The sequence below is a fragment of the Sciurus carolinensis genome, chromosome 11, assembly GCF_902686445.1.
Source record: "Sciurus carolinensis chromosome 11, mSciCar1.2, whole genome shotgun sequence".
In the NCBI taxonomy this organism is placed as follows: Eukaryota; Metazoa; Chordata; class Mammalia; order Rodentia; family Sciuridae; genus Sciurus; species Sciurus carolinensis.
Window position 1 is genome coordinate 119,410,626 of NC_062223.1, and position 13,363 is coordinate 119,423,988.

The 13,363-nt window shown below is 46.3% G+C and overlaps 1 protein-coding gene across 3 annotated transcripts in view; it reads left to right on the forward strand.

The window, feature by feature from the left end:
• The window catches only part of Pou2f3 (POU class 2 homeobox 3), a 78,860-nt gene that overhangs the window by 48,424 nt on the left and 17,073 nt on the right, over positions 1-13,363 (forward strand). For all 3 annotated transcript variants that reach the window (XM_047519379.1, XM_047519377.1, XM_047519378.1), the window contains 2 exons: positions 9,734-9,838; positions 11,186-11,288. In XM_047519379.1, the coding sequence (XP_047375335.1) occupies positions 9,734-9,838; positions 11,186-11,288 (208 nt within the window). The remainder of the gene's footprint in view (positions 1-9,733; positions 9,839-11,185; positions 11,289-13,363) is intronic.

Here is a 13,363-nt window from a genome sequence, read left to right on the forward strand (position 1 = left end):
GTGGAATGTAGTCTTATGAAATAAATGTTTGGTTAAGAAAATAGTTTTCAAAAAGATTCATATTGAAGCCATGTATTAATTGCCCATGTATTAATTGAATCAGATTATATTTATATAAATTAATAGTTATAATAGTTATATAAATGAATAGTTTATTCAACTAAAGAAAATATGCCTATCATTTGTTATACTCATAAATAGTACTCACATATAGTCCATACATAAGTGAAGAAAAGGTTCAATGTAAAACACATTGCCAATCCACTTATTATGGTTGAAATAATTTTTTACCTACACATTAAATTGCATTGATGAAAATGTCCAATTAAAAAATCACAATCAACCTGCGTAAATATTTAAACTGAGTATTGTTGTGAACGATAGTAAAAAAAAAGCAAATTCAATTATTTTTATATGACATTTTGAATGCTTACTGCTTAAATCTTAATTCTAATTTAAAATGAATACTTAGCTATTAAAATTCAAGTTGGCAAGATAGCAGAGTAGTAGAGCACTTGCCTTGCATGCATGAGGCCCTGGGTTTGATCTCCAATACTGCAAAAAAAAAAAAAAAAAAAAAAAAAAAAATCAAAAATTGCAGAAATATATGATGTAGAAAGTAGGTATTTTCTAGAACCCCACGTGCTTTCCACTCCATCTACTAGCAGTTTGACTGAGGGTCCTTCAGACTTTTTTCAGTACTGCTGCTTTTAGTCCTTCAGGCATTCAACAGAGAATTCTTGGAATCCTTTGTTAAGATGGACCTGTAGAGTGGAAGTGTATTTGCTATCCTAGAAGCACTCTATTCAGCCTCTTCCTCTGCATGCCTTCGTTCTGGCCGCAGGTACATGCTCATCAGTTCTCACCTGGACTATTGCTATAAACAACTTTTTCCCGTTGTCCTGCTTCCTGGAGTACACCTGTACGCTTCAAATCCATATTCTATGTGACGGTTAGGAGAACCAGACTAAAACTACAACCTCACCCTGTCCCTCCCTTTCCTCCAGGCACAATTGACCCCCCAGAGTCAGCCTGAACTCCTCCACGTTATGGACCAATATTCCATCCTGTCCTTGGCCCTCCTGCTCTCCCCTGCCATCCTGCCTGCCACTGCAGCGACCCCAGATTGCTTGGAGTTCCTGAGCAAGAACTGGCTGTTCCATCCTCTGTGGTGCCCTGGGCCTGGGATGCCCTTCTTTACCTTCTCTGCCTGGCAAACTCCTCTTGATCCTTCAGGATTGCTCAGAAAGGACTTTCCTTCTGTTCTCTGCCTCCTTCCCTTTTCTCTAGCCATCCTCCTCCCTGATAAGGTGGATCGTACCCTGTTCTATGCTGCCCTGTACTGACTTCTGATCCTTAGAAGTATCACACTGCTGGAGATGACCTTTTGTTTTTGGTACCAGAGCTTAAACCCAGGGGCACTTAACCACTGAGCTATATATCTCCAGCCCTTTTAAATTGTTTTATTTTGAGACAGGATCTTGCTAAATTGCTTGGAACCTCACTAAGTTGCTAAGGCTGGCTTTGAACTTGTGATCCTCCTGCCTCAGCCTCCTGAATCTCTGGGATTACAGGTGTACGCCACCATGCCCTGCTAGAGGTAACGTTTTGACTTGGGAGGTCTCCTAGTTAAGCTTGGAGCTCTCTGTTATATATACTATCTTAATATACAGTAGGTGTTTCCTTAGTGTTTGTTGAATGTTTGCACTGATGAGGGGCAGGAAACCTCTGTTTAGTACATCACCTGAAGACCACCTACTCCATGGCCATTAGAGCGGAGCTGGTGATGTTTCACTTTATTTGGTTGCCAAAAGAATATGAGGAACAGGGACCTCAGCCTTACTGGACACTCTTCTAGAAGATGAAAATTAACAAGGAAAAACATTTTTCATTTATCCAGTGCTCTAACTTTAGCATCTTGGAAATACCAAAGAGAATTCCATTCAGACTTGTCAAAACTTCACTTTCAATAACTACTTAGGCCACGTACATGTGTAAAAGTCCCAGGTTACCCTTGTGGAAGTGTTTAACCAACTGTGTACCATGCACAAAAACAATACATATAATGGACCAAAGAGGCAGGAGTCCACAAGCACATCTTAGTCACTTCCACAGGTTCAGAAATTAAGGGTGGAGGACCCAGGGAAGCTGTCTCACAGCATGGTCAGGTAGGAGGACGGAGGTGGGGCAGGTGGGGAGACCAGAGATCCAAGTTGAGAGTCAGGCTCTGCCCTTTCCAGCTCTGTGACGTCAGGCATGTTGCTTAAGTTCTCTGATCCTTGGTTCCCATATCTGTCAAAATGATTTGATAGCTTGCCTTGCATGCATTGAGGCCCTGGGTTCAATCCCCAGAACTGTAAAGCCAAACAAAAAATGATTTGATAAGATTACTTCTCTCATTTAATTGTTTTGAAGAATAAATGGTGACGATGTCAGAAATTGGTTTTAATCTTTAAATTACTTTGAAAAGTACCATTTTCTTTCTTGATCTGATGCTTATGGAGCTAATCTGTGTAGTGCTTCACAACTGTGGATTGGTGTTGCATGTGTGTGTGTATGTGTGTGTGTGTGTGTGTGTGTGTGTGTGTATCCTGGACAGACAGGACACCTTCACTTCTTTCCAGCGTGTCCTTTGGAACCCCGTAGTGAAGTGTACTCTAGGGTGTAGAATCCGTGGCCAGCTGGAAACTTCTCTTTGCCCTGGTCACCTCTCTTCCCCATAATGAGGGAGGGAGAGAGCAATTATCAAACCCCTGGAGCTCATTTCTATGTGAGAGTCAAAGACATACAGAATACTGGTTCCAAAGCCAAGTGCATTATGTGATTATATCAGGTGAATGTGTGCTTCATCTGAATTTGAACCTGACCCTATACAGTAATTGAGGACTCTGAGTGGAAACTTCCTTTTGTTTAAGCCTAAATCTGGTTAGGGCTACTACTCAGTTATTACAGAAGCCAGAGGAGGCAACAGCATGAGCAATAGAAATAGAATATAGAAATGCGCCACAGTACAGTGGAACAAACTCCATACTGGATGAGGAATTAGAAGACCTGTCCTAATGCCCTAGTTGGTTGCAATTCTGTGTTTCTCTGAGCAAGTTACTTTCCCTCTCTGGACTTTAGGAGTCACATATAAAATGAACAGGTGATATCTATATTTCCTTCCAGTTCTCAAGGGCAAGGAAGGAAATCAACACTTTTGGGATTTTTTTTTTTTTTTTTCAGTGCTAGAGAGGGAACCTAGGGTCTCACATTCTAAGCCAGTGCTCTACTACTGAGCTACATCCCCAGCCTTAATCAATACTTTAAAAATATCTGCCAGGTACCTGGCACAACCTGCACCTAGCTACCTTAAAAGTTTAGAATTCAATGATTCTGTCACACAGAGTAAATAATCAAAGAGTCAGGATTTTGGAAAAGAGTTATGGAATCAGACAGACTTGAATTGAAATCTCAGCTCTATTATTTACCAGCAGTGTGACTTTAAGCAGTTTTCGTGATATTTGCAAGCCTCAGTCTTTTCTTCTGTAAAATGGGTCTAATAATATAATAAGCATTTTTATAGGTTTACAAGTCTGTTCCTACTCTCTCTTCATACATTATAAATTTCTTAACTAGATTGTAGTGAAAAATGAGGGTCAAGATACAAGATCTGGAAGCAACACTTTATTAGTGGCGCCAGGGCCCAGAGGGATAATTTCCAAAGTCTGAGCCCCGAGCACAGCAGGGCTTTTAAGCAAGTTTTGAGTACATCAAGTTTTGGGTACACCATAAGCAAGTTTCAGGTACATCAAGGCAAGGGAGTTGGTGCAATTCTTTTGGAGGGTGCATTCTTTATATGAGTACAAGCTTGTCAATAAGATCACACCTGGTCTATTTCCCTCCTTTTGTGGAGGAATGATCTTGGCTTAGAAAGATGAATGAAATTAGTATTAGATCATGCAATTAGTTAGAAGCAGGGATGGCACTGAAGCCAAGTCTTTTGGTTCATGATGAGCCTTGTCCTTGGTTTCTGGATTTTTTTCTCATCCTCTGCTCTGGAAGGGGCCGCAAAGTCTTTCCATGATCAGCAGCTCACATATACATAACAGAACCCAGAGTGACAATGTGCTGCATCCATACCTAGATCTTCCAAGAAGAGCCACTGGGCATGGAAACAGTCCTTGCGTATGGTGCTCAGCATTTCTCCCTGCACCTCACCTCCACCTCCTGTCATTTGCACTCATTTAGGCCTGGAAGAGCCCTCTGTGTGGGCCAATCAAAAATTCTATATGGTTCTCCTCCCCAGCCAAAGAACTGGAGTGGGCAGCTCTGTCCCCTTGTTTGCCAGGTGGGCCACCAGGAGAACCAGGGGACTCTGGTTCAAAGGAGTTAGGGCTACAAAAGGGAACTCCCACTGATGCAGCTGCTGGTTGGAGGGGACACTGGATGTGTCCAAGGAGGGCTATATAGCAGTACACTGGTTACAATGATTCAAGGCCTGGACACCAGGAAACATTTGAGAAGGCGGGTCCTCCACAAGGGCACAGCCCCTTCCTAGAGTATTTAAGCCTGAATTCACATCCAGACGGAGAGGAAAACTTTATGGGCTTAAAATGATGGGGATTTTCAAGCACGTGTCAGCACAGCATCGCTATGTTCCAAGCACTAGAGCCAAAGCATTAAACAACGTGACTGATAAACCTGTTGCATTTCCAGAGTAGGCACGAGCAGGAAATGCAGGCTCTCTCTCTAGAAAGCTGTTTTTCAGGGGTGGCAACACCACGTGGCTCCAGCTTCTAAAGGGGCATTAGTTTATTAAAGGGTTTGGTGTTTCCTCTCTTCATCCCTCTTTTGTGTGGAAGTTTGATGTTCTCAGTGAGCTAGATGGTCCCATTTTGCATGGATAAAAGTGCATCCTAGCTGCTGGATCTTAGGTGAGACTAGAGACTGGATGAGACCATCTCCCTGGGCACTTCCTGGAGGATTCAGGGGGGTAGGGGCCTTGGGCTCTTATGGAATAATCAAGAGTCCAGTGAGAGAAGAGGCTCCCAAGCAAAAATACCCCTGGACTGGGGCGTAGCTCAGCAGCAGAGCATTTGCCTAGCAGGAGCGAGGTCCTGGGCTCCATCCCCAGTACCGCAAAAGAAAAAAAGAAAGAAAAAAGCATGCAGCCAACATTCACCTGAACAGCACCGCTCACCCGAGTTGAGCTACCTGCCTGCCCCATCCCACCCCTTGGAATATATTTTTAGAATATTTGCGAGAGGAATGCACTTGCCAGCTCTTTATGGATCAGTTACAAAACAGAAACTCTTCCTCACTGCTAGGGAGAAATGTAGAAGGGGGGAGAGAGAAAGAAAGGAAAAAAAAAAAAAAAAAAAAGCCTTGCCTGTAATTGAAGGCAGGTCGGGAGACGTTCGCGCTTTGAAATGCTCCTTCTTGTGAAATGTTTATGAAACACTTTCCACAACGAGTTATGCAACTAGGACAACAGCTTTGATCATTTTCATCACCAGTGATATATTCATTAGTGTTGGACTGTACCCCCCCCACGCTGGGAGGGCATGTGAAAGTGTCCTGGGGAGGGGGCTAAAGAAAAGGACCCCCAAGCCATCTGGTGGCCCCCAAAGAGGCAGGCAGTGGGGAGTCCCAGGCATAGGTCTGGACCGGAACACCACCTTCCCCCTCACTTGTGGTCTTCTCTCTTTTCCTATTTCTGGGCCATTTATGGTTCCGTCTGGTGGAGGGGGCACCAGGAGTTTTGCCAGCATCTGGCTATATAACATCCTACCCATTTCTGAAGCTCCTTGGGCTTCTGTGAGTTGGGAAGCTGATCCCTGTCCTCACCCTCTGGGCTGGGAAGCAGAGCCCAGTAGGGAATGTGTGAGGGCTTCCACCTCCTCAGAAGGGGCTCCCGCCTTCCAGAACAAGCTACTGCTTTCTAAAGTGAGTGAAGTCAGGGAGTTCACTGGGATTAGAAAAGATAATCATTCATGATACCTTTTTACCTCCCTGGTCACTGCCCAAGACTCAGTGTAACACTTTTGCACAGCACAGTGGGTGGAGAAGATCCTAGACTAATAAACCTTGTCTGGTCGGTGGATGGGGTGCTCGTGTCTGGGACAGGGCTGAGCGTGCCATGGTGGCCCCTGTCCCCAGGTATCAGCCATTCCAGGTAGAGCCTGGAGAAATATTCCACTTGCGTGAGAAAAACTGCCAGAGAGACCCTGGAGGGGATCTTCGTGGTTCCAGGCAGGCTGTGGGTTTGGTTGGGTTTTCACAAGTATGGGGGAAATTGGGTTTTCATCCAATTTGCCTGCGGTTCTCACCTTAGAAGTCAATGGGATCCAACAGAAGTCTCTCTATCTCATCTTCCAGATCCACAGCCAACACCCAGTTGCCTGGAAAGGTTCCAACCTTTTCCACTCGACAGCTGTGAAAAGGGATTTTTTGGATTAGAGAAGACTTTAGTTCTTGATTTCTTAGTTTCTTAGACCCTGAGAGTGTTCGCAGGTAAGCAGAAGGCAGTAGAAATTGTCACCGTACCTCTCTCCTTCCTATTCCAGTTCTGCATTGTTTTTTGTTTTTTTGTTTTTTGGTACCTGGGATTGAACCCAGGGACCTTTAGCCACCAAGCCACATCCCCAGCCCTTTTTTATATTTTATTTAGAGACAGAGTCTAGCTGAGTTGCTTAGAGCCTCATTGAATTTCTGAGGCTGGCTTTGAACTCATGATCCTCCTACCTCAGCCTCCTGAACCGCTGGGATTACAGGCATGTGCCACTGTGCCTTACCCAGTTCTGCTCTTCCTGAGCCCACTGAGCAAAGCTGAGATTTTATTTCTTTAGGGTGCTGGGGTTGAACCTATGTTCTCACAAGTGATAGGCAAGCACTCTGTCCCTGAGATACGCCCCCCAGTCCAGCAAAACTGAAATTTTAAAAACATCATTGAGAAAGAGGTCTCCTTGTTGTCTTTCAATCTGGTTAGTTTAGGATTGTCTTCTTTGGGGGTTACCATCAGCACCTCACACCCAGGTGGTGAGGAATTATAAAAAATGAAAGAGTAGAAGGTTAGTGAAGTCAGAAAGAATCAGGAGTGGCATACACAGAGTTGTCAGAAAGCCCCAGGTCACACCCAAAGGACTTCTACTACAAGGGCACTTCGTTTTCTGAAGTGGGAGGTCAGGAGTGTCCCCCAAAGGAGTTTGGAGGGCAATCGATCCAGGAAGCAGATGAAAGGGTGAGTCTTCTTTTATGGTGGCGCTGGTTTCTGAAATTAAGTGTTGCAGGATGACCTGGCAGGGATTCTAACAGATAGCGCCCGAGTTGGAAGCAAAGCACATGTTTTCAAGCTCTGTCATGGCTGCACCTCCTTATCTCTCCATTGCGCATAATGAGTCTGTAAAGGAACCCCGCCACTTGCCTCCAAGCTGGAGCTGAGCCAAGTTGCCCGAGGCGCTTCCACCAGTCAGATTTCACCTCCAGCTTTTCACTGTCCCCTGTCCTCCGTCCTGCCTCCCCCAGTCCCCTCTGGGTAAAGATGCCCTGGGGTGGGAGAGGCACCGAGAGGGGAGGGGCGGGGACGGGAAGCTGGAGGTCAAGCGGCTTCTCAGAGCAAACCGTGAAGCTCCTGTGGTGGTTGTTTTGAGATAAGTAGTTTATCATCTTTTTCTAGTTTTTAAAAACCTGCTCGCCAGTGTTTCCAGGAGTCTAGGATGTGGAAACTCTAACTTCTGGGTGCAGAACTCTGACACCAGCACTTCTTTGAGGTGCCTAGAGTGAGTGAGATGCAGAGCTCAAGGGGCGTGGGGGTGGGGCAAAGTGGGGCTCACTGGAGACTACCCACGGGCCAAAACTTTTGAATTTTCAGGAAGTTACTCTCTGTCCTCATAGCGCGACTTCCCGTCTCTCTTCCTCCCCTTTGCAAAGCTCCAGGGTGGTCTCAAGTGTGCAAAATCATGTGTAAAGACGGTGCCTGCAAGAGCCAACTTCTTACCATTTTCTAAGGCTCCTCAGCGTTCTCTTGGATCTGCTTCATCCAAGAACACTGCAGGACTAACAAGATGCCAAATGCACAAGGGAGAAAGAGAGACAAACCATGTAGCCTTGTAAAACGGATGGGGAAACTGAGTCCCATAAAGGCAGAGTGATTGCTCAAGAAGATTCCGTAGTAAGTTAGAGTCAGAGTCAGGACTGGAAACAGGGTCAACCTCGCTCCCTGTCCAGCTGCTTCCTCGCAGTATCTTACTGGAGTCTCTTCAGAGGTGGATTTTGTTTGTCTTTTATTCACTTAACATTCCTTGAGTTCCCATAGGAGCAAACCACCATACATAGGATAGTAACTCCTTCCTTGGTCTCCCGTGTCACTCAGGAGAATCTTTCTAACTGTCCCACCAAAGGGAATTCTTCCCTAAGTGTTCCAAAGTGTCATTCTCTACAGGGGTCAAGCACCAATTCAGCTGTTAGTCTCAACTTTTCACTTGGGTTAAATTAATTCCCACAGGAGAGATGTGGGATGACAGTGAGAGTCCCAATACAGATCAAGAAAGTGCTTTCAGCCATAATCTCTATGGCCATTTCCATCTGGGGACAAGCAGCTGTCCTATTCAAAGGGTCTCGTCAGTGTTTTTTATAAGGTGTGGTCTAGATTCTGTGCTCTTCGCCACATTTTATGAATTCAGTCACTTGGCTCTGCCTCCCAGTGGACTTCCTAAAAGGCTACAGGAGGGTAGTAGTCCTGGGGTGGGGGGCGGGGCACCTCCTGCCCTGCCCTGAGACACCTGGGAAGCCGGCAGGTGGGTGGTTGGTGTGTCATTGAAGGGTGGTGGAGACTGGAGAGAGCTGGAAAGCACCACAGGCCCTGCAGGCTGCAACCGCAGCAGTGGCTGTGAGGAAGACATGTCCCCGCCTGTAGGGAAGCAGGCAGATTGTCACCAGAGCCACCCAGGCCAGGAGGGCCCCTGCAGAGGTAGCTTAGCACAGAGAGGGGAGAACTAGAGGAGATAGAAGGAAACAATGTTTTTGGATCAGTGGTTCCCAGAGAGGTGTTTCATGGATTGATATTCACAGGAAAATAAAAAAAAGATTTGGGGGAAATCAAAAAGGCTTGCCATTTGTTCACTGACGTGTGCATGTATGCGTGTGGTTCTGAGGTTCTGAACTACACTCCCAACCCTTTTTTATTTTGAGAAAGGATCCTGTTAAATTGCCCAGGCTGGTCTCGAACTTGTGATTCTCCTGCCTCAGCCTTCTGAGTCCCTGGGATTATGGGCGTGCACCACTGTGCCTGGCCAATGCTTTATTCTTTGGGTGGAAAACTTTTGAAAAGCCAGTTAGAATCACCACATTTCATAAAGGAAATCCCAATAGCTCCTCCTTTAAGGAAAAAGAAAAACCCCACCATCTCTGAATTTACCAGAATTTAATCCAATAAGCTTTATTTTGAAGTCACTACAATACCCTGATTTTTCTCATTTGAATGAGGAAGAGCATTAATCACCCTCAGCACAGTGTTGGGGAACCATCAACCTAAGCAGGCTCCCCGTCTTGCAGATCAGTGCTCCAGAGTACAGTGGGTACACATGTCCCTGACCAGCTGCCCTGCCCAAGGGTATCCACTGACAGGAGTCGCAAGCTTTTTCCTCTCCAGGCTTGTCACTCCTCTCCTGGCTTGGTCTTCTCCACATTGCCATTTCTGTCTGCCCTGTCAGTTCTGACCCAGAACTGACACTCCTTCTGCCTCCACTTGCAGATTAAAACGGAGGACCTCAGTGACTCCCTGCAGCAGACCCTCTCCCATCGGCCATGCCACCTGAGCCAAGGACCTGCCATGATGTCTGGAAACCAAATGTCTGGGGTGAGTACCAACCCATGCCAGGGAATCCTGATCCTTTCAGTGGGCCAGTGGGTTTAATCCAATCCCTATACAAAATGCTAAACCTCTACACTTGGCACTTTGTGAATCCATATTGGTCTGAAGAACCCCCTATAGGCAATGGGAGAGAGTCTAAGAGGACTGGGGAAAGAGATGGAGCACCCCTAAATAGTACATGTAAAGGTAAATCCTGGCTAGGGGTGTGGAGAGGCAGGTCTCTACCTCTGTGGGACAAAAGGAGCTAGTCTTGCCAACACAAAGGACCTACCTAGCAGCTGTGCTACTGGTGCTTGCTTGGCCACATTCAGGGGCGCGTGTGGGAACAGATACAGTCATAGAAGTTTCTGTCCTGGGCTGGGATATGGCTCAGTTGGTAGAGTGCTTGCCTCATATACACAAGGCCCTGGGTTCAATCCCTACCACCATACAAAAAAATAATAATAAGTTTTCTGTCCTTAGTGGGCCCAGTCTGCCTCCTCCAAGGTTATGTCAAAGCCAAACGAGAATGGAGTGCTGGTGTGGGAAGAGAGACATCCTGAAGCAGTGACAGCAAAGGTCTCAGCTAGTGTTCCTCGGGCCAGTTCTATTTGTCAGTTTGGATCACCTGGGGAAGAAATTGTTGCTGTTCCTTTCCCCACTTTCTTCAGTAAGGGTTACCAAACCTCTCCATAGAGACCTAAGCTCATCCCTGTGGGGACACAGAGCCCTGGGGTCTGGGGTCACAGAAGACTCCCAGATCTCCCCAAAGGTTGGGATTGCTATTTCTAAGTCCCAATCTAGTGAGAGAAAGCCAGGGTATAAATGGACTTTCTGTTAAACCAGATTGGTTTTATTAAGAACTAATAGCTTGCCCCATCTCCCAACTCCCTCTTCAATAACATCCAAAAAGACTCAGATGCAGAAATGACTGAAGCATGACTCTGGGCATAATCAAGTGACGTGAGGTTAAAAAATAAACAGAAGACACTTGGGATTGCATGCCATTTCTAGGATAAATCTTTGAGACATTGGTAATACTCAGTGTTGGCCCTTGGAGCATTTACAGTTGGGAGACACAGTTGACACACAGAAAAATTAAATCATGAGGCCAGAATTAAGTAATCGGGCCTTGCAGGACTGCTGGGCTGAGCAGGGGTGCTGAACACCACCTGCATCAATGGACTAGCTACTGTGTGCCACGTGCTGGGGACACATAGGAGCATGAGGCAAGGTCACTGCCTGTAAACTTCCAGTCTGAACACGCAGGGCCTGGCGGGGGCTGAAGGCTGAGGGAGCTGGGACCCCCAAGCTTGTGAATTCTGCAGGGTTTGTGTATCTCCCCTCCTGTAGGACATGGCTTCTCTCCATCCGCTCCAGCAGCTCGTGCTGGTTCCCGGTCACTTGCAGTCTGTTTCCCAGTTCCTGCTTTCTCAGACCCAGCCTGGACAGCAAGGTAAGAACCTGGGAGTTCCACAGAGCCCAAGTCTGGTCAGGTGCTGCTGCTGCTGGACACAGGGAGCTGTTTACCCCTCTACTGTTAAGATCAGCTTGTCACCTGGAGGCTTGAGGATGGGCTCCTGGCAGAGCCTCTGCAGGTTTAGTGCCCTCCCTGCTGCCGCCAGGTGGGGAGTGGTGGGTGGGCAGGGGTACAGGGAAAGAGAAGTCCTCTGGGAGATACAGTGCAGACTCGTCCCAGTTCCTGGGCAGCCTTGCCTGACTTTGAGGCAGACTTTTACCTCCGGAAGCCTGGCTGGGATTTTATTTGGATAGAGCAGCAGTGCCTCCCACAGGCTATCAAAGGGTTTTCAGGTTGTCTTTTGGAGAGACGTTATCCACGGGGAGCTTCTTTCTGGCCTTGAGCAAACAGACTATACTATTAAGAGCAATAGTTAACATTTCTTGAGCAAGATGTGCTAGGGTCTAAGTGATCTTCCTGACTTATTCTTCAGAATAACCTTGTAAGGTAGGCAATTGTATTATGCCTCTGATGACCTACTTGGAAGTTCCAGAACAGTCTGACTGAGAGACCTGTGCTCTTGGCCATCACACTACATTGCCTCTCCCACTCCCACCTCTACCAACTAAGGCTGAAAATGGTGGAGAAAAGTATACATTCTTGTCAGTTATACACATCCCAAGTAGAGAATTTGGAAATCCAGACTCCAAACAAAATGTAAATCTGCCTTCTATCATTAGCACCTTCCCAAATTGTAGTCCCTATACTTAGTGGGTTTTTTTTTTTTTTTTTTTTGGTGATGCTGGGAATTAAACCCATGGCCTTGTGCTTGCAAGGCAAGCACTTTACCAACTGAGCTATCTCCCCAGCCCTATACTTAGTGTTTGAGGCATCTTGGAATATCATTAGGACAAATAGGAACATATCTGAACCTTCAAGTGTTTATTTTAGCTAAACAATACACATCATACTCCTGGAATAGGAAAAGGAAGATAACTTAATTCAATGTTTTTGGAAGACTACAGAGTGACATGAAAGTGTTCCAGACACATAACCTGTGAGCTCTGTATATGATGCAAGATGGGGGGGGGGAGTTTAAAATTTTGAGTTGGAATAACTCATTGGTTAAAAAAAAAAAAGAATCCTTCACCATCTGTGTGTCCTTTGGGAAATTCATCTAACCTCTCTAAGCTTCCATTTCCTCCTCCACAAAAAAGAGCTAATACTAAAACACTACTTCCCAAGGTTCTTGAGGGTTACTTGAAATAGTGCATGTGGGAAGACTTTGTACATTTCAAAATGCAATGTAAAGTTAGAGTTGCTGTTCATAATCAAGTCTCTAGACTCCCAGTCCAAGGTTCCTTAGAAGAGCTTTATTGCCTATTTATTTTAATAAGGAACAATTATGCCCTGACTTTCCGTGACTGAAGAGCATAAAGGTCAATATCAACAGATGCAAAACATCAATGACCCTAAACAGCCTAGGGACAACAGACTCCCCAAGGTACTTCTTGGGTGTAATTGGGGTGACCTGCCCCCATTGTCTGCTTTGGTGGTTTGATAGTCCCACCCCTGCTGTGAGAGTTTGCAGTTCTAGCTGCAGCTCTCCCATGAGGAGGGTCACCTATCATGGCCACTGACAGAGCCTTTGTGGACATGGAGAAGGAAGGAGAAAGAGGTCCCTAGGCAGGGCAGCAGGTGAAGTCAATACTACCCAAGGGAGTGGCCTTCTTTCTCTCGGCCCTTCCTGGTTGGCCAGAAGCCTCTGACCAATGGCCCACTGCCCTTCAGAGCTGCATGGCGCCGTCTGCTTGGTCTGACATTCTTGCAGATTCAGCATGGTCTTTTGGAGCCATCCCAGTTACTTCCCCGTAGGAAAAACTAAAATCCTCATCTCCCTCTGGGATTCTCAGCCATCGCCCCCACACCCTCCCCTCCGAGTTCCTCAGCCCTGCTCGTCAGATCCCAACCTAGATTGTCTTGACCCTCCTTAGCCTTTGTGCCTCTCCAGGCAGGCGGGCAAGCGGAAGGACTGGTTTGGGGACTGCTGTTTACATCTCTGTTTATCCCTG